The sequence below is a fragment of the Eschrichtius robustus genome, chromosome 14, assembly GCF_028021215.1.
Source record: "Eschrichtius robustus isolate mEscRob2 chromosome 14, mEscRob2.pri, whole genome shotgun sequence".
Lineage (NCBI taxonomy): Eukaryota > Metazoa > Chordata > Mammalia > Artiodactyla > Eschrichtiidae > Eschrichtius > Eschrichtius robustus.
This window is the reverse complement of record NC_090837.1, coordinates 6712551-6733953: the sequence shown is the minus strand read 5'-3', so window position 1 is coordinate 6733953 and position 21403 is coordinate 6712551. Positions and strand designations below refer to the sequence as shown.

Here is a 21403-nt window from a genome sequence, read left to right as displayed (position 1 = left end):
GTGGGCTCAGTAGTTGTAGTTTGTGGGCTCTAGAGCACAGGCTCAGTAGTTGTGGTGCACAGGCTTAGCTGCTCCGTGGCATGTGGGATCCTCCCAGACCAGGGTTTGAACCCGTGTCCCCTGCATTGGCAGGCGGATTCTTAACCACTGCGCCACCAGGGAAGCCCCAATTCTGTTTTGATGATAAGGTTTTTGGCAGCTTCATTGATTCAGCAAATATTTGTTGAGCACATAGAAGGTGCCCGGCACTGTTCTAGGCACCAGGGATTGAACGGTGAGGAGGACAGAAAAAAGTTTTCACCCTCATGGAGTTTACTTTCAAGTGAGGGAGACATGCAACATGTACGTTCATGTTTATTTCCAGAGGTGATTTTTGTCATATCCTTTTTTCACTTTCTAAATCAGAAAACTTTTGTTTGTTTCTTAGAGCTGGTATATTAGGGGAAAGAAATTATGTCTTTCTTCTCTAGCTGGATCTGACAGTGAAACAAACACTAGTCATCTCTACTGTCCTCACATCTCTTTTCTTCGTGGTTACATCTGAATCGTAAGACAGATGATGTTATGCTGAGATAGACTTTGTCACAGAGAAGTTAAGATTAATTTACTCTTTCCTTTTTCTCTTAGTCCAGTGTTGTTCATGGGTTGATCAATTCCTTTTTTTTTTTTTTTTCCCTAGACATTTCAGGAAGAAGTTCAACATTTATCTGGTTTCCATCCCAGAACTTCTCTTCATGCTCTGCATCTTTGGCTACCTTATATTTATGATTGTCTATAAGTGGCTGGTTTATTCAGCAGAAACCTCCAGAGTCGCTCCTAGCATTCTGATTGAATTTATTAACATGTTTTTATTCCCGGCTAGTGACACAGGTGGTCTTTACCCAGGGCAGGTAAGCAGTTGTGTTTTTCCACTGTGAAGAACTCAAAGGAAGTCCTCCTGATAGCCTTTTTGTTTTCATTAGTAGAATGATTAAAGGTGCTTTCCACAGGCCTCCCAGGCACCGAGGGGCTTTCTGCTCCTCTGTGTGTTATCACAAGAGGGTGCCATCCTGCTCTGAGTGCTGTCTCGGGGGCCCTGGTCAGACTGTGTGATCCAAACTCGCTGCCCCTCAGTAGCCATGAAAACTGGTGGGAAGAGAATGTATTACTGGAGGGTTCCTGAGGGCTGTCCATCCATCCATTTTTCCAGTTGCTTTAAAATCAACCTCTGACTAAGCTGGGTCCTCAGAGAACTGGCACTTGGACCACGGCACGCTGGCCCTCTCCAAAAATGGCTTTTCTATAAATGTGCATTTGTGTGATGCCACGCACATCAGCTGTGAGTTTAGGAAACGAAAGGAAAAGACACCCTGGCAAATGTAATTTAGCTTGCATTTACTTTATGTTCCTTGTTAATCAATAAAGAGACATCTTACTTGGTTTTCACTAGTTTAAGTACACCAATGACATTGTTAGCACATCTTCGCGTTTTAACCGGCTTCCTCCCCTTTTGCGCCAACAGGAGCACGTCCAGAGGCTGCTTCTGGTCATCACAGCGTTGTCTGTCCCTGTGCTCTTCTTGGGAAAACCACTCTTCTTGTTGTGGCTTCACCATGGGCGCAGTTGCTTTGGGGTCAGCAGGGTAAGTGTGGGTTTGGCTGCATGTTTGTAAATGGTGAGCGAAGTCTGTTTTTAGTTGTGAAAGGTTTTGTAAAGAAAACGCCTTCCATGGGGTCCCAGACTCTGATTTAAAAGCCAAAGTTTCCTTCATCGAGAACTTTCGCGTTGCCTGTTCTGCAGAAGCGTGGTGCAAAGAGCCTGCCGTGTCCGGGCACGGGAAACAGGTCCTCTGGTAATGAACCACAAACCTATCAGGAGATGGAACTGAATCCCTCAGTACTGCTTGTCATAATTAAAGCATTTTTGTTCCTTATTCTTGCCTCTTGATTTTTCAAGTTTTTTTTTTTTTAATTTAAATAACATAATTAAAGGAAATGTGGAAAATATAGAAAATAGTGCCCTTAAGTTCTCCTGCCGAGTTATGACCAGTGTTAACCACTTGTTGAGTTTCTTTCCAGACTGTTTTCTTGTGTGTCTAGTTTCTCATTTTATTTTATTTTTTATAAATTGTGGTAAAATATACATGGCATAAATATTCCATCTTAACCGTTTTTAGGTGCACATTCAGTGGCATTACGTACATTCACATTGTGCAGCCGTCCCCACCATCCGTCTCCAGAGCTTTTTCACCTTCCCGAACTGAGACTCTTTACTCATTAATATTAACTCCCCATTTCCCCTCCACCCAGCCACTGGCACCCACTCTTCTACTTTCTGTCTCTATGAATTTGACTACTTTAGGTCCCTTACATAAGTGGAATCATATAATGTTTCTGCTTTTATGACTGGCTTATTTCACTTAGCCTAATGTCCTCAAGATTCCTCCATGTTGTAGCTTGTGTCAGAATTTCCTTTTTAAGGCTGAATAATATTCCATTATATGGATAGACCACATTTTGCTTATCACTTCATCCATGAATGGGCACTTGGGTTGTTTTCACCTTTCAGCTACTGTGAATAATGCTCCTAAGAACATGGGTATATAAATATCTGTTGGAGTCCTTGCTTTCAGTTCTTTTGGGTGTGTACCCAGAAATGGTAATTCTTTGTTTAATTTTTTGGGAACCACCAAACGTTCCACAGTGGCTGCACCATTTTACGTTCCTACCAGCAATGCACAAGAGTTCCAGTTCCTCCATACCCTAATCAACACTTATTTATTTTCTTTTTTTTTTTTGTTACAATAGCCATCCTAGTGGGTATGATATGCTCATTTTCTTTTTTTTTTAAATTTATTTATTTATTTATTTATTTATGGCTGTGTTGGGTCTTCGTTTCTGTACGAGGGCTTTCTCTAGTTGCGGCAAGTGGGGGCCACTCTTCATCGCGGTGCGCGGGCCTTTCACTGTCGCGGCCTCTCTTGTTGCGGAGCACAGGCTCCAGACGCGCAGGCTCAGCAGTTGTGGCTCACGGGCCTAGTCGCTCCACGGCATGTGGGATCTTCCCAGGCCAGGGCTCGAACCCGTGTTCCCTGCATTGGCAGGCAGACTCTCAACCACTGCGCCACCAGGGAAGCCCCCTCATTTTCTTTTAAAGGACTTTTTTTTTTTTCCATTCCTAAAGACTGAATCTTTAAAAGAATCGAAGGGGTGCTAACTTTGACTTTGTCACAACCTTGTGATTTTAAAGGCACTGACTCTGTACTCTTTGGGTTGTTTTTAGAGTGGTTACACACTTGTAAGAAAAGATAGCGAGGAAGAAGTTTCTTTGCTGGGAAGCCAAGACATAGAAGCGGGAAACAACCAAATGGAAGATGGATGTAGAGAAGTGACGTGTGAAGAGGTAACCTTTTCAGTTACTGTTGGTGATGTTAGGTAAGGAGCCAGGCTTGCACAGAGATGATCGTCATTATGAGAGTGATAAGAATCATCTTAGAAAACAAAATTCAAAGCAAAACAACCGTTACTCAAAGCTCTCCACATGCTGTTCTGGTCATACAATTGTCATCATAATATAATGATTCTGGGTTAACATTTTGTGAGTTTCAGTCTTACAGTGGGATTTATAGTGTTAACATTACAAGTTGTGATGCTGAGTGACTTAAGGTGCCATGAACATTGCTTTGAGAAGACTCTCGTCTTCATTAGAACTTGCCCATAGTTGTAAGAAAGAGACCCTGTTCACACTGGCTTCAAGGGGAATCTGCTGGCCCACGTCAGGATGGGGCAGAGTGGGCCTCAGGAGGGTGGGGCTTTGGATTTCCAATCCCAGCAAGTCTGAGTTGGTTTTTCTTCACAAGTTTGCTTCATATTCTCAAGCCAGTTGGCCCCTTGGTGTTGGAACCATGGCCACAGTGAACACTGGGCTTATTTTCTTCAGTCAGAGAAAAGCGCACTTCCCTGCTTGTTACCATGAGGAAAAATCCCAGGGAAGTACTGTGATTGGCCTGGCTGGGGTCACTCGCCATCCCTAGACCAGTGACTGCTGCAGTAGTCTGCATGGGCTGCCACGACCACAGACTCGGGGGCTTCAGCTACAGAAATGTATTTCCCACGGTTCTGGAGGCTGGAAGTCCAAGGTCAAGATGTTGGCCGGGTTGGTTTCTCCTGGGGCCTCTCTCCCAAGCTTGTGGACGGCTGCTTTCTCGCTGTGTCCCCACATGGCCTTTTCACTGTTTGTGCCTCTCTGGTGTCTCTTCCTTTTCTTACAAGGACACCAGTCCTATTGGGTCAGGCCCCACCCTTATGACTTCATTTAACCTTACTTACCTCCTTAAAGGCCCCATATCCAAACACAGTCACACTGGGGATTAGGGCTTCAACAGACAAATTTTGGGGGGAACACAATTCAGCCCATAACAACTGTGCGATACAGGGTTAGACGGCAGAAGAAGCACTTCCTCGCAAAGAAGGGAAGCACAGTCCTGGCAGACAGAACAGAGCACGTCTGTTACTCTGGTTTGCTTTATTTTCTTGGAAACTTTTTTGGCTGTCCGATGAGGACTAAACAGAATTTCTTACAGTCAGCCTTTTGTAATTATTATGTAATTTAGTGTTTTAATTTGGGACAATTAATATTTCAGTTTTTAAGATCATAAAAAAGCAAAAAGCGGAGCTGGAAAGAATGTGGGAGCCATCTTGCCCAGTGTTTTGCAGCCTTTTCACCATCATCAGGGACTCTTTTATAATTTCCCCTCGTCAGACTTGTATTAAGATGCTCTTATCTGTTAAACACACGCACGCGTTCACAGTCTCCTAATCTTGTGGTTGGTAGATGTCTGTCTCTCATTACATGTTTTGTAATTACTAAGAGTACCTCAAGAACCTCGTTGGGCTGCCTGAGGGCCGTGGGCATTGTGCCATCACAGTTCTGGCCCAGCCACCCTCGCCTTACGTGCAGGACCGCGGCCCGGGGACGAGGGGGCGGGAGCTCTGTGGGTCGGGGAGCTGGTTGGTGGCGGAGTTGTGAGCAGCGCTCAGATCTCGTGATTGCCTGTTCCTCACACGCCAGCACATCCTCACCTGTATTCCAGAGGCCAGTCCTTTCACTGTAACCCTGAAAGTGGAGCAGACTTGTAGCTTGTGGAAGTTAGCGTGTCATGGGTGGAGTCTAACACATGTTGTGTCATCTCTCTCAGTTTAATTTTGGAGAAATACTAATGACCCAAGTAATTCATTCCATCGAGTACTGTCTGGGATGCATCTCCAACACCGCTTCGTACCTGAGGCTCTGGGCACTCAGTTTGGCGCACGCACGTAAGTTTTGCTTAGACCTGTAGCTCCCAAACTCTGTGTCGAGACACCCCGCAGCGCCTCGGTGAACTCATGGGGGCGCCGTGGGACACTGAAAAATTTTGATGGAAAGGGCACTATTTTTCGGATCCTGTGTGAACAGGGACTGTTAAGTTGTTTGGACTTGACTACTTACTGCACTGGTCTCCTGGGTATTTCTTTTGGCCTCAGGGTGCTGTGAAAAAATCTACTGGGACACACGAGGGGCTCCAAGGACCGAGAAGGCTTGGGAACGTCTGGCATAGGCATTTCGTTCCCTCTGCTCTGACCATTATTGTTCTTGTTATTACCGTTACTGTATTCAGCGCCGCCTTACCAAGAGTGAATGTCTAGTTGTGTCAAGCAAGTCCTAAAACAATGCTGATTAGTAGTTTTGATGCATGGATTTCAGTTACCTGGCGTTTAGTTAAGTCTCAGCAGTCCCCCAAGAACATGGTTGAAATTTCAGTTACTACAGTAAAAACTGTGTGTATGGGTACGAAGCGCAGGCTTCACTGCTGGCCCTTCAGGCCACAAGTCACTACGTGAATAACACAGACGCGCATCACGATCGGCGACCAGCCACGTCACTCCTTTCAGAGTCTGTTGTGATGGGTCCCTGTGCATCTGCTGCTGCTTATTAGTTCATGCACAGACAGCAAAGCGCATGGTGGTGTTGGCTCCTTGTGGGCCAGTGGTAAAGCCACATGGCATTTGAAAACGGATCACTGAACCGAGGGAATTGGCCAGCACAGATGAAAAAGTGCAGCAGAGGAACAAGCAGTGATACGCTGGAAGTGACACGCAGACGGAATGTAGCTGGAGTTCAGGAGGAAGAGCTGACCACGGGAGTGGTGACACTGGTGCCGTCCGAGAGGTGAAATCTGCAGCCAGAGGAACTTGGTGACGTACAGAAAGGAGATGCAGATGTCCCAGAAGTGGTGCCACAGGAACTCTAGGAGGTGTTTCAGGACGTTGAAGGTGCAAAGCGTACTGTGCTAGAAGCCGCTCCAAACTCAGAAAAGAGGAGGACAGCGTGCCGGGTGTTAGAGGAGATGCTCACGCCGTGTCAAGGTGCCCAGCAAGCCCAAGTGGCGTGAGAAGAAGGCTGTTCAAGCCACCCTGACAAGTTCTTCTTACCAAAACCCCCCAGCAAGTTTAAGGCTCAGTGTTTCTAATGTTTCAAGAATAGATCTACTCTGGTTTTTCATTTCTCTGCGCGTTTATAAGCAACAGTAAGAGAGGTTTTACTGTTTTTGACAACACTTTCGAAAGGTCCCAGAACAACTGTGATTTTCCCCATTGACCGTTAAGGATGCTTCGGACGGTGGACGGTCATTGTTCTGCTCCTGCACTACTGGGCAAAGACCGTGCTTGGGGAAAAAACTACCAGATGATAGAGGTTTTTGTTGTTGTTGTTACACTGATATTTTTATAAGCATAGCCACGAGTCTAGGACTTGCTGGCTGGAGGGGGGGGTCCATCATCCTCACATTACAGAGGAGGAGACTGAAGCCCAGGGAGGGTTGGTGCTGGCACAGGGTCACCCCACCCGGTCCGGTCAGTTAGTAGCCGAGTCAGGACTGACGCCCAGCTTCCCGCTGCCTGGCCCAGTGCTGCGTTGGGACAGAGCCAGCCGGACCCCTATTTGGGTCAGGATCTCTAACTGGCAGGCAGGCAGGCCCCTGATTTCTCTGGAATGTCAAGTCTTCCCCCGTGTTTGAGATGATCAAGTTGCCGGTTAACTTTTACGTGGGAAGCCGATTACGTCTACCTTATATGGGTGTGTATTTATTTTAGGGATAGCAATTCAAAATTGTTTCAGAAGGAAACCCAGTCTAAGTAGCTAATCGAAGTGACTCACTGAAGGTGAACAGAAGTTAACTCTGCAGAATGCTTGCCTTGCAGAGTTGTCTGACGTGCTGTGGGCCATGCTGATGCGAGTCGGCCTCCGAGTAGACACGACCTACGGGGTCCTGCTCCTGCTCCCGGTCATCGCTCTCTTTGCAGTTTTGACAGTTTTCATCCTTTTGATCATGGAAGGGCTTTCTGCATTTCTTCACGCCATCCGCCTCCACTGGTGAGTTTGGAGTTTAGCTTTGGAACTGGTACTTAAAAAAAGTCTTAACACCCTCCTCCCCCAATACATTGCATATACGTGTCACAGTTCCAGTGATACGTGTATGTATACATATGTTATTTAGGCTAGCTCTTCCCTTCCCGGGATTGGGATCTGTATTCCGATCCCCTGAGTTAAAACTGTATTTTGTTTCTGAGCTTTTGTCGCCGACACATAAAAGCAAGTTTACGCTTGCTGAATAATTTTGTGTATTTCACACTTTCGATTCACTTTGGGTCTGACAGGTTGCTTTATCTTATTGTAAACCATATTTCTTAATGTTTTACAGTGTATATCAGATTACTTGTCTGTGTATCCAGTTACTGAGGAGGGAGAGGTTCCTAATACTCGTGTATATCCATAGGGTGGGAGGTGACGTGAGGTGTCAGCGTTTTCTTCATGAGAAAGGCAACAAAGGGCCAGTGTGTGTGTGTATTTTATCCAAGTAAAAGTATTTGTGCCAAGAGCATGTATGGAATGAAGCGACTTCAGAAGCACAGGAACTTTTTTTTTTTTTTTAACTTATAAATGTTGTTTTAAGAAATGGAGCAAGTGTTATTCAGAATCTTTCATTAATATGTGGTTTTTTGTTTTGTTTTGTTTTGTTTGTTTTTTTAGGGTAGAATTTCAGAACAAATTCTACGTTGGTGCAGGCACCAAATTTGTTCCTTTCTCACTCAGATTACTTTCTTCGAAGTTTAGCGACGACATGGCATGATCGTATTGCTGTATCCAACAAGCTTTCAGATTTAAGGAGAATTATCATGTTGTAGAATTTCCTTATGTTAAATTGACGATAGGAAAAATTCCATCTTCATTAACTGCCTTATGAGCTAGCCAGATGATTCTGTAAGATATACCTCTTCCTCGTATGTTAAATATTTTGTAAAGTTTCTCAGTTTCAGATATAGAAATTTCTTTCAGTTTTTATGATGAGCAAATATAAGTTAATGCCAAAAGTTATGTTAAAGTTATTTGTAAAAATATAGGCTTGGGGGAGAGAAGCCAGTTTTGAATGGCTGATTGAAAATGGTCTTAAGTACTTGATTCCTTTTCAACTTATTTAAAAAAAAAAACTAGAGGTATCCTGTCACCTGAAGTTGTCAGATAATATTTTCCAACAGCTGAAGTTAAGTAGTTTTTAAAAAAATTTAATGATGGTTAATCAAAAGATTCACATTTATTTTGCTTGGTTAAAAGTATGCAAACTTTTTTTATCGTATACTATCTAGAATTACAAGTAGAATTGTTTCTACGATTTTGTCTTGTTTTCATAATTGGAGAAAATGGGATAAAATAACATACAACAAATGGTTATCCCACTTGTATATTTTTTTAAAGACTCTTATCCTGTTATCCTTACATAAAACCGATTATGATAATTGTATGTTTGGGAAGATAAACTGTGTGCTGAGCCTTAAAATCCAGTGTGACTATAGAAGATGTAATATGGATATGATTCGAACTTAGTGACCAGCTTGGCTGATGTTCCTGAACCAAAAGGGGTTTATACTGAGTGAAGGAAAGGTAAAAAGTAGTATTTTGTATATTTTTATAATAAAATATAAATTAAGATATTTTACCATGAAGAAGTTGCAACTATCCTTGAGAACAGTAAGTATAATTATAATGATTCACTTTCAGACTAACTCGAAATAAATGTCTAATAAAGGCATTTAGAGTTAAACTTTTAAAAGCTATTTAGATCAGTTGAAAACCAATTCTTACTAAGCCATTAATGTATAATCTTCAGATTAAATTCATCTTTTCACTTGACATTTGAGTCAGTCCTATTGAACATTTTGATCTGTCCTGTATTCTTGTAAATTATGTTCGTTTTTCATATTTTACTGTAACTGATTTTAGATAATTATTTTCAAAAAGAAACCTGCAGTATTTTCGCTTTCTTAACATTTTGAGTAACTCACGTGAAGAGGCCCGCTTGTCTCCTTCACGTTGGCTGGTGATAGAGAGTTTAGGGTTTTCATTACAAGCTAAGATCATGGTAGCCCTGAATTTAAGCGTATCTTTTCAGGTCATTTCAAGGCCTATTTGCTGAGAGGCATGAATTGAGCATCGTGACATAACTGTGACTCTGACATCAAACCTTTTAAATTGTAGTAAAGATTCCATGCTACTCCTCTCATACGAGATGCTGTCCCTCATAATATCAAACATAAAACGATGCTGATGAAACTCTTAAAAATGCTACTGCCGTCAACGTTAAGTTTCCTCAGAAGGGCACTTGGACACTTCTTTTGGGTGAATACGAAATCTGAATAATGCCTTCCAGGTTACAAATGTGTCCCTCACAAGTTCTTATTTTTATTATTTTACTCCAAGATGGTAACTAATTCATCCTTAGGAAACCCACCATTTTAACTGACAAGTAAACTGACTGGTTAACTGACTAGTAAACAGGAGACGTACGGGATCTGCTAGAATTCTTTTCTGTCCCCATTGGCAGTTGTCACGGGGGCCACTTTTTAATTCCAGTGAACGCCTCTATCAGGGCATAGAACAGAGGGTGAAGAGTCTCTTTTCAACGGAAACCTATGTAGTAGTTCTGTAGAACGTAATGGTGTAAAAGACGGATTGTTAGTCCTAATTTTTGTGAAAGAACTCTCTAAAATTACAGTTTGATGGTGTCTTTTAGTCACCAAGGTAAATTTTCTTTCTTAATATAAAGCTGCTGGTTCCAGTGTCATGTTACCAGAGCAGTTGCTCTGTTTTGTTTGTTAAGCTGTTTGGTAGAACTATTACGTATACAGTTCTTAAGACATAACTTCATTCCCTTGATAGCAGGCATGCAGAGGAAAAACGGTCAGTTGTCTGGATGATGCTAAGTTCATCTGTTTATTTTTTTCCCAACACGAAAAGTCACGACTGCCACGTCTTCCAGTTTTCATGCAGGTGTTCATCCTAACATGAAAATCCAAGGGCTTTCTTCAGGAAAATAGAGTTTGATTTCGCCCTGCAAGGGTGAAGAAGGTCCTGGTGGTGATGTGATTGTGCTGAGTTAAGGAGTGCAAAGGGGGTTTGATGGGGGTCACGCTGAGCCTGTGGGCTGGCAGTTTATTGTGGCTAGGACTTTGAGGAGACTCACCCTTCGCTGAATGCCACCCTGTCCTCATTTCTGGAATGCGTATTTTATAACAACATTCTGATCTGAATTTTCGTTCTGCAGCAGTTTATAAAAAGGCGTAGACTATAGGATAGGTAACTCTTATGTTTACGAATTAAAAATTCAGACACTTCAGGGCCTGATTCATTTTGGAAAACAGAAATAAAAATAACTTCAACTGTTCTGCAGTCTGCATTTAAAAACAACTTTATTAAAGATTTAAAGCCAGGTTTGCTTGCATGCCATCTGGTATATCTCCAGCAAGGTTATTAAGAAATCTTAATTCAAGATGATGAAAATACAACAGTTCGGAGTAGTAATTTTCCAACAGCCAGGCCAATGATGCTGAACTTCGGTTTAGAATTTTAAGAAATACTTAGAACATTCCGCCTGTTCCTTGATGGGAAAATCCAATGAGAAGGCTAGGTTCTTAGGGTCAGCCCAGTAATCTAGGGGCTCAATGAGGGAAAACGACTGAACAAGTTTAAAGATCCACAGATGTATGAAGGGACAAATTTGCATCTTCCTATCAGTATTGAACTTCCCTTTACTAACGAAAAATAAATATATCTCTATTTTTGAAATGTGGGTGTTTTGCTTTATTAGGCTTTGGATTGGCTTTACAAAGCTGAAGAGCTTGGCTTCTCCTACTCTGTAGCCAGTGTCCCTTCTTGGGGCTCCCCCTTCCCTGATCCTGGTACACCAGAAGGAGCCTGCGCCTTCTTGGGAGTCTTCGCTGTGTGTTTTCTCTTCTGACGCCCTTTGATCCGTAGCGACCCGAGGGCCCAGACTATAGTCATTTTGTCTCGCGTCCAACTTTGCCTCTACCACCTCCGAGATACCGTGACCTTGTCTGTCACGTGTCTTGCCACTGTTTCCCTATCGACAAAGCGGGCAGGACAGTCGCAGACGCGGTGGCGGTGAGAATCACAGGAGGCCTTGCACATGCAGCACTTAACAAGGCTCCTGGCGCACCTCCAGGTCTGCAGTCGGCTGCCTTCCTACACGTCTTTCCGTCCCAGGGGCTTGCGTGCGGCCGTCAAGCTCATCTCGGTCCTCCCAGGAGGAAGGGGGCGCCAATCCGGGGGAAGAGCCCCGGCCCCCCTCCGCGCGCAGGCTGGGGCGCCGCGGCCCCTACCCAGGCGCTCCGCGCCACCCTCCCGGGTCCCGCTTCGCGCCTCTGTGAGCGCGGGACCCGGGTGCAGGGGCGCCCGGAGACCGTGGGTCCCCGCGCCCGCTGCGGCCGTTGCCGGGGCGCCCGTTGCTAGGGGCGCCGTTGCCACAGACGCCCGCCCGGCGCTCTGCTCCCTGAGCCCGGTGCTGGGCGGTTGCTGCCGGCTCTGCGGCGCCATGGACGACCTGCGGGTGCTGTGGATGCGCGACCGAGTGTACACCGCCTTCGGCATCACAGACCCCCAGCTCTTCGAGGAGTTGCTGAACCGCAACGACGGCGAGGTCGAGGCTCTCATCTTGCACTTCCTCAACCAGACCAGCGACGAGGAGGGCGCCTCGACACTCTTCTTCTACCGCAAGGTGGTGCCCGAGGAAGTGGAGATGGAGATCGGTGAGCCCCGCGGCCGCCCTCCCGCCGCGCCCCCTCCTGCCCCGTTCCCGGCCTCACCACCGCGGGGGCTGCAGACCCCCGCCCACCCCGCTCTTGGCCTCCCGTGCCGTCCGCAAATGCGTATTGTCGCCCACCGTGTGCAGGCACAGTCCAGCCACTGGGTGAACTGGACAAGCCCACTTGGAAAGTCGGACCTTGAATGAATAATCACGCAAACACTCATTTAGCGCTTACTCTGTGCCAGGTACAGTTCCAAATGCGTATATCAGCTATTAATCCCATGACGTGGGTGTATTGTTATCCCATTTTACAGATGAGCAAGCTGTGGCACAGAGAGGGTTAACTAGCTCACCCACACAGATCACATAGTAAAGACTCAGAAGAATATGTGTCGCTGTCCAGTGACGTGTCATAGACGGATAGAGAAGTGGCCCAGGGGCTGAGAGGGTCAGTTCATCCTCACTCTCTCAGATGGTGACAGGGTCTCCCAGAGGTGGAGAAGCGTGCCCCTTCCTATTTTCCCAGGCTCCCTACGTGCTATTGTAAAGTAACACCAAAACAAGGTTTTAAAATAATTACAGTAGATTTAAACGTTTATGTTGAACAATTTAGCATTTTAAATAAAAATGACAGTGACTGATGCCCAGAACCTTCTGTGGAGGTGGCTGGTCCAGCCCAGGGACACAGAGACGGCCTGGGTGGCGGGGGGGGGGGGGGGGGGGGGGGAGGGGGGAGACAGGACAGAGTGCAGGGGACACTCAGAAAGGAGACTGAGAGACACACAAGTTCTCTCCCAGTAGGAGCACCAGTATCAGTGCAGCTGTCACAGACCGGGTTTGTGTGATGTGTCCCATCAATGTCAGTCTCCTGTGCTATTGTCACATCTTCACGAGACTTCTGGATTCCCTACAGGGTGGGATGGCAGAGCCAGGCAGAACTTTTTTTTTCTTAAAAGGTTGTAGGCACATTTATTTTAAATGTACATTCTTTGCACAAAATAATACACATATTCACTGTAGAAAAATCCAAGCCCATAAATAAACAATAACAAATTGCAAATGACACCCAGAGGGATGACCCTCGTAACATTTGGAATCTAACTCTATCCCCCCCCTCCCTTTCCCAGCAGACCTTTGGACCTGGATGTTACGTTATAATAGGACCTTGAATTTAGACTCTCATGATCACCAAGTGAAATTCTGGATACAAAGATGCACTAACAGGATTGACTATTTTACATGTACCATATTTCAGTAACCCTGACTTTGTATACTTACAAATATATATATACCAAGACCCTAAGAAATGAACGCGACTTGGACTTCTTGTGACCTCTGAGGGCTTCTGTTAATAGTTCGTGGCTGTTTTCTGTGCTGTGTATACTACCACATGTTCAGCCCAGTGTCTCCTGGCAGGATGCCCCCGTTCTATGTGGAATGAGATTTTAGTCTCACCTCCGAGGGTCCCCCTGCTTAATTCCTCCAAAGTGTCCTCGGAAATCTTCCGAGCACTATGTCTGTTTCTGGTCTGTCTCTAACCCACCCCTCAGCCCACCCCAACGTTCTTCCCCTCCTTTTCTGGGTCTTCTCACTGTCGTCACATCTTGAGAATGGCAGTGTATTCCCTGCTGAGGATGCCGGCCCCAGAAACTCAAAAAAGCTACTGCTCCTGGGGGCACTAGAATGGTGTTGAGTGTTGGGGGTTGGGTTCTGGACAGAGGTGGGGAGACGGGACCTCCTCCCCAGCTCCGGGTTTCAAGTTGTCACTCACCCTCTGCTTATTAAGCCTGCAGACTTACAAAGACCCTTGGACAGTTTTATTGGATCCTTTATGGGGTCTCTGGTTGTCCAGAGGACCTGGAGTGGGGCCAATGCATGTCCCTTCATCCCTCTTTTCTCTCTATTCCTGCCTCTCCCCTGGTCAAGACTTCTCTCTGCTCCTGGTTAAAAATTATTTGGATGGAGACAGATGCTGGCAGGGTGGTCTTGAGGAAAGAGGGGTGTCTAGACCAGCAGCAGCTAGTCCAAGATGCTGTTCTAATAGCTAAGCATGTGTTGTTTCTTGAAATAACAAAATGGAATCATCCTGTCCGTATCACTTAATAACTTGCTTACATTTTTACACAGTAATTTTTAGAAATCGCAAAATTACACAGTAATTTAAAAATTTACACGGTATTAAGTAATTAATACTTACTTCCAGTGAGTATTACTGGAAGATGTTCTCTTAAAAATTCACATAACACAGAATTTAGAAACACAGAAAATAAAAAGTGAAAAAAATGATCCTTCACTCTTCCCTCAACCCTGCTCCCATTCCTATAAGTAACCACTAGTGGTAGTTTGGTGTATATCCTGCCAGATCTTTTCTCAGATCAATCTATCTGTCTATCTGTCTATCTATCTGTCATCGTTTATATCTTTCCAGATAATGGTATGTATACAATGATAACATGTAGATATATATAGAGTTCCTGAAACCATAAATAAGATCACTCTTTCTATAGTATGTTGCGACTGGTCCTCCCTCAAAGATATCTTGCAGAATTTTTCATGTCAGTACCTGTAGATCTATGTAACTTTATAGATGCACCATATTTTATTTATCCCTAACGACTGGACACTTATCTTTCCGCAGTACTTTATTTTACACACAACGTCACAATGTGCGTCTACCTTTGTACGCTTTCGGTATTTCGTGGGAGAGATTCCTAAAAGTGGAACCGTGGGTTAGGCGGGTGCGTGCATTTACAGCTTGGATGGGTCCTGCCAAACTGCTCTCTAGAATGGCCCTCCCAGTCCACACCTGGCAACGGTGATGAGGTGTCCATTTGCCAACATCCTTGCCAACATTGGGTATTATCGTTAAAATTTTTGCCAACCCCATAGAGGAAAGGTGGATGCACTTCCTCGTTCTCAGGTACATTTGTATCATAATTAGTGGAGCTGAGCCTCTTTTTTTATGCATGATGGTCATTTATATTTTTTGGGGGTGCTTGTAACTATGTGATCATCCTGTGTCCTTCATCTCCCTGGAGAATTTGCACAAATCTTTCTTTCATGTCCCTTAAGGCTGTTTCCAGTAACTGGGATGTTTCTGTGGGACTGTGTGTTGGTTCGCAAACCACCCCCATACACGGAGGGCAAGGAGAGACCAGAGAAAGAGGCAGCCACTCCGGATCAGTAGGTGGCGGTCTTGGGCGTGGCTGGCCGAGATCACTGCCCGCCCGCCGGCATCTAAGAGTTTATAGAGAGGCCTTCCCGGGGTTCAGGCACCCACACTGTCTGGCGGTCTCAGCCACACCTGATCTCTCCAGGTGCACTCTTGAGACGGCTCTCACGGTGGGCGTGGTGGGCAGGGTGGGCGTCCCCAGGACAGGGCAGGGGCAAGGGGACTCCGATTGCCCGGGGTCAGCTCGCGGGTCGGGCAGCGGTCCTGTCTTCTCGATGACTTCCTCCAGCCAACCGTAATAGGCACGACTCTCCCGGGGCCACGGACCAACCCTCAGTGCCAAGGAGAGCAGTGGAACAATTACGTTTTTTTTCTTTCTTTTGCTTTATGTGGCTATAAAGACGCCGAGATTCCTGGCCCGTCTGAGGAGGAAGAAGAGGAAGAAGAGACCCAGTCGGCGGATAGAGCATCAGGTCTGGAATTGGGGGTGAGCGGCACTGGGGGGCATGCGTCCGGAGGGAGGGGTCCGCGTGCCCAGACGAGAATCAGTTTCTGCTTTTTACTTTTGTGAAGCTGCGACTTGGTAAGAAGTACAAGGAGAAAGTGCTGGGTGTGCATAGGTTCATTATTAACTACCTGGGGCTGCCATAACCAAGGACCACAGACTGGGTGGCTTAGAACAACAGCACTGCCTTGAAGGAGACAGTGCAGAGGCTACAAGGTCAAACTCAAGGTGTGGGCAGGCCCTGGGGGAGGATCCTTCCTGGCCTCCCCCAGCTTCTGGTGGCTGTAGGCTTCCTTGATGTTCCTTGGCTTGTAGACACATCCCTCCAATCTATGCCTCTGTTGTCGCATGGCTGTCTGCCCTGTGTGTGTGTGTGTGTATGTGTATATGTGTGTGTATGTGTGTGCGCGTATGCGTGTGCATGTGTGTATGCGTGTATGTATGTGTGTGTGCGCACACACGTGTGTGTATGTGTGTGAATGTGTGTATTTGTGAATGTGTGTATTTGTGTGTCTGTGTGTATACGTGTGTATGTGTGAATGTGTGTATTTGTGTGTGTGTATGTATACGTGTGTGTATATATGTTTGTATGTGTGTGTATGTGTATGTGTTTTAATATATAGCGTATGTGTGCATGTGTGTATGCGTGCGTGCGTGTATGTGTGATTGTGTGTATGTGTGTGTATGTGTGTATGCGTGTGTGTGTGCGTGTATGTGTGTGATTGTGTGTATTTGTGTGTATGTGTGTTTGTGTGTATACGTGTGTGTGTATGTGCGTGTGTGTGTGTGTGAATCACCTCCTTTCTCTCATAGCAACACCAGTCACTGGATTCAGGGACCACCCTCTCCACTATGACCTGTTGACGAAAATAATAAACAATCAATAATAAGAATAGAAAAGATTTTTATTCGAGCCAAACTGAGGACTATAGCCTGGGGCCGGCTTCCCAGGTTACTCTGAGAAGCTGCTCTGGGGAAGCAGGGTTTTCAGCACAGTTTTATATCTTGTCAGAACAAAGAACATTAAACAAGTCAGGGATACATTTCTTCAAGGTTTCAAAAAACAAACAAACAAACAAAAAAAAACAACAGACCAGCATGTACATGTACAGCACATACAGCAAGGCCTTGGCACCTGGGAAGGGAGTCGTATTATCAAAGGAGGACCAGCGCTGGCATCCCAGGAAGGGAGGCATTTAATCTTTATTTTTTATTTATTAAAAATATTTTTTCTTTGGGGTATAATTGATTTACAATGTTGTGTTAGTTTCTGCTGTGCAGCAAAGTGAATCTGTTATACAAACACATATATCCACTCTTTTTTAGATTCTTTTCCCCTGTAGGCCATTACAGAGTATTGAGTAGAGTTCCCTGTGCTATACAGTAGGTCCTTATGCGTTATCTGTTTTATATATAGTAGTGTTATGTGTCAATCCCAATCTCCCAATTTATCCCTCCCTCCCTTACCCCCACCCCACCCCCCCCACCCGGTAACCATATGTTTATTTTCTACATCTGTAACTCTATAATCTTTATTTTCAACATGGACATTCTTTACTTCTGGTCAGTGTGCCCTTTTCTTTAATAATTAAAGCAGATGTACAATCTCTGTTTGTTAGGCCACATACAAGCTATTTAAGTTAGCATCAAATCCAAGTGAACTCACGTAGAAGCCAGAACGACTTCTCTGTATCTCAATACGTGAACGTTTATTTTATCAGACCTCATCTTAACTAATTATATCTGCAAAGACACTGCTTCCAAATACGGTCACATTGTGAGGTTCTGGGTGGACACGAATTCGGGGCGGGGGGGGGGGGTGGCACCCTTCCACGCGGAACAGCACATAACATAAAAACACCCAGGCTTGCACGGCAGCGTCTCCGACAGCTCAGCCAAGAGCGCATGGCGTGGGCTGTGTAGAGAAGGCTTCCACTGTGCCAGCTACAGATGCCATTTCTTTGGGCGAATCTGAGGCCCGAGTCAAGGCTTTTGCTGCTAAGGAATTGAAATGTCTACATTAGAGAGGTTGCTGTGACACTCCCGGCTGGGCCGTGACACTCGGTCCCCTGCAGGCTTTGAGTTACTTTCCTGTAGTGATGAAGCAGCCGTGGCTACATGCGTTGACCCTGTTCTCTGGGCTGCGTTCTCAACCAGGGGTGATTTTGGCCCCCAGGGGCATTTGGTGATGTCTGGAGACATTTTTGGTTGTCACAACTAGAGGGCAGGGGCTCCTGGCATCTCATGGGTTGAGGCCAGGGGTGCTGCCAAACGTCCTACGACGCTCAGGTCTGGCCCTTACGACACGGAACGTTCCAGCCCCAAGTGCCGGAAGTGCTGAGACGGAATCCCTGCTCCGGACCATCACGTCGCCAGCGGAGCTAAACAGCCCCCTTTCTCCCGTAACTCACCTTCACTTACAGCAGCAGAAGCTGTGGGTTAGACACTGCACTTTACCAAGATCCTGAGTATTTGAAAACCAGAGGGGAAAAAGGATTGGGGCGATGTGCAGTGTTTCCTATAGTCATCTTAGTTTTTTCAGAAGAATTTATTTTTAACCACAACATAATCCCCTCCCTAGTAAAGATTGGGGGAGGGGAGAGGGAGGACTACATGTTTAGAAATACAGACCATCCATTCTTACTGAGACTTGTCTAGGTTGGATTTTGATAAGGCAGACGGTGGTCATGAGGGCCACAGCCACGTTTACTGATGGCTTCCTGCTTCGGCACCAATAAATCCATGATCAGGAAAGACTTGGGAGAGAGGAGCCTGCTTGAGAAAAGGGTCAGGAAACTCTTCTGTGACACAGCAAATTAACGTTCCTTCCAAGTGTATTTTTTTCTTTTCTTTTCTTTTTATCGTGGTAAAACGTATGTAACATGAAATACCGTTTTAACCATTTCTAAGCGTACAGCTCGGTGGCATTGAGTATACCCATCAGTGTATTTTTGAGTCCAGGCTGTTGCTCTTGCTGTAATAAATGCTGCTTCTCCCGGCCGTAGACTGTTTCCTCTGCCAGCCAGCGTGCCCGACACTCCGCCAACCTATAATCGAATCCTCCCGAGTCTGACCCAGTAGATGTTATTGTCCCAGTTTATGGATGAGAAAACCCATTGCAGAGAGGATTCCGACCCCCAACGTTGATTTGATTCCAAAGTCGCACTGACTTTGTCCAGTGCCTTTCGAAGGAAGAGCCAAACAGTTCGGGAAAGCTCTCCCTTCTCTGCAGGCTTCGTCAGAAGCTCTCAGGGCTGTGACTGGCAGGCTGTGAGGTTTCCAGGTCCACGTCGATAACTGTGGACTTGCAAGGCATACATACGTTCATTTTATTTAGATTACTTTTCTTTCCGTCCCCCATCAGTTTCAAGTTTTATAGTGAAAAAGGAGTAGATGCTAACATGTTAACTATAAGTCTCATCCTAAGGATAAACCCCCCCCACCCCCTTTTAAGTAAAAATCTCAGAGAAGTCACTCATTGGACCCTGTAGCTGGAACACGCACACACATGCACACACGCACGTGTTAAATTTCCGACTGAGGACCCATCAAAACTGCAGCACAACTCTCCTAATTATAATGTAAGTCAAGGCTTCAGTAGGATTCGTTTGTAAAAAATGTACGTTCAGCTTTTTGATTACGTGCCGATTGAATGAAATATGCTGTTGTCCAAGATGCAGATCTGGTCTTGATGGTAGGAAACCTCATTTTCCAAGTATTTCATCTCATGCATTGAATCATGTTTTGCAGCTAAGGCTTTGCAGCTGAGAGCATATTCCATACCTCAGCCTTCCACTGGCCTAGAGGATGAAGAAATGGACCAAGAGAGGGTAGAGAACCCCCATGTCAAAGTACGCATGGCTCTTTCTCCTCTTGGGTGGGGTAATGGGAATTTCACACCCTCGGATGAGTCTGGGTAACCGACACAGCTTGTACAAGGAACGTATTGTATTGGAGTGGAGATGATAGACTCCTGTGTCTGGGGGTTCCCGAGATCACCCTCGGATTGAATGATTTGCCACAATGACTCACAGGACCCAGGAAAGATTTATACTCATGGTTATAGTTTATTTCAGTGAAAGGATGCAAATTAGTATAAACAGAGAACAAGGCACACAGGGCAGAGTCCAGGAGAAAATAGGCACAAGTTGTCCTTTCCAAGTGGGGCCTCAAGGACAGCATTCATTCTCGCAGGAGCCATGTGTGACAACACGTAGGACATTGTGCCAATCAGGGGGGCTCACCCAAGCCTTGGTGTCCAGGGTTTTTACTGGGGGTCAATCACGTAGGTGTGAAGTGCCCACAGTTAGTCTGCAGCGCCCCCCGGCCGCCCCAGAGGCCAAACTGATGCGGGGTGACCCAGGGCCCCAGGCAAACAAAAACGGGCATTCAGCATAAATCATGTTGTTAGTGTAAACTCTGCAGCATGACCCAAGGCCCCAGGTATACAGAGCTGCTCCGATCAGCCAGGATGTTCCAAAAGCTTAGAGGTCATCACCCAGGAGCCGGTTCCGGGCTAGTCTTGAGAACCTTTGGAATGTGCAGGGTTTGGACAACCCAGGCCTGCTGAGTTAACCATTTACTGCACAAATCCCAGGGAGGGAGCCTAAAGTTAGGATGTCAACACATTTGGCCTGAGCTGTGCTAAATGAAATTAGGTTCAGCTGCTCTGTGAATATGCCTCCCCACAAAATACCCGAATTCAGAACAGGTTTGTTGCAATTTGTGGCCCAGAAAAGCTCGATCTGGGCATTTCCCAGGTCACTTTATTCAAGTGTAGCTGCAGTGGCCAGTTGGTGAAAGAGTCAGGCTTAGAGTTCAGCGTCTGGGTGAATTTCAGCTCATGTGTGTGGTCTGCTGGGAAATGAGTTCAGCAGTGCGTGGAGTGGAGAGCTCAGGTGTACGTGAATATTAGGTGATTTGGATGCACGGTTGTATCTCCACGTGACTTTTTTGTTCCCCGTGTTTCAGAAAAGTGTTAAGCAAATCGTGGAAAAGACGTATCTCCATGTGCTTCGTACTCCTGTTCCTGAGGAGTTTCTGAACCAGAATGTGGTATATTTTCTCAGAAATACAAAAGGTACCTTTCCAGCATGAGCGTGTGTGAGTGTGGGTGTGCATGCGCGTGCGTGTGTATATATGTCTGAGACTCATTTTTAATTTTTATATGTCCTTGAGAAGATAGCTTTTTTATCAGTACTGTCAATCCTCATTATTCACGGATTCCATATTTGCAAATTCAACGACTCACTCAAAAATTTTAAACTCCCAATCAGTATTTCGATGCTTTCATGGTCATTTAAGGACATATACGGAGTGGGGAAAATTTGAGTCACCCAACACTCATGGACCCAGCTGAGGTTGGGCAAGGCCGTGCACTGCCTTCTTATTTCATTGAATGCTATAAACAAGTGTCTTTATCGTGCTCTGTTTAGCACCACAGTTTTCAAATTTTTGTGGGGTTTTTGGGTGATTTCGCTGTTTAAAATGTCCCCAAGGAAGGTCCTGAAGCGCTGGCTAGCGCTCAGAGAACAGGAAGGCTGCGATGTGCCTGGCAGAGGAAACTCGTGTGTTACGTAAGCTTCGTTCAGACGTAAGTGATGGTGCTGTT

General features: G+C 45.6%; 2 protein-coding genes across 2 annotated transcripts in view; both read left to right on the top strand.

The window, feature by feature from the left end:
- Positions 1-11136, top strand: part of ATP6V0A2 (ATPase H+ transporting V0 subunit a2) — a 37842-nt gene extending 26706 nt beyond the window's left edge. The window contains exons 15-20 of the mRNA XM_068562401.1: positions 680-890; positions 1502-1621; positions 3262-3381; positions 5177-5294; positions 7218-7389; positions 8047-11136. Of these exons, the coding sequence (XP_068418502.1) occupies positions 680-890; positions 1502-1621; positions 3262-3381; positions 5177-5294; positions 7218-7389; positions 8047-8146 (841 nt within the window). The 3' untranslated portion in view covers positions 8147-11136. The remainder of the gene's footprint in view (positions 1-679; positions 891-1501; positions 1622-3261; positions 3382-5176; positions 5295-7217; positions 7390-8046) is intronic.
- Positions 11137-11703: 567 nt separating this feature from the next.
- DNAH10 (dynein axonemal heavy chain 10) overlaps positions 11704-21403 on the top strand; it is a 146180-nt gene continuing 136480 nt past the window's right edge. Inside the window, exons 1-4 of the mRNA XM_068562400.1 lie at positions 11704-12116; positions 15689-15760; positions 19543-19643; positions 20764-20872. Of these exons, the coding sequence (XP_068418501.1) occupies positions 11903-12116; positions 15689-15760; positions 19543-19643; positions 20764-20872 (496 nt within the window). The 5' untranslated portion in view covers positions 11704-11902. The remainder of the gene's footprint in view (positions 12117-15688; positions 15761-19542; positions 19644-20763; positions 20873-21403) is intronic.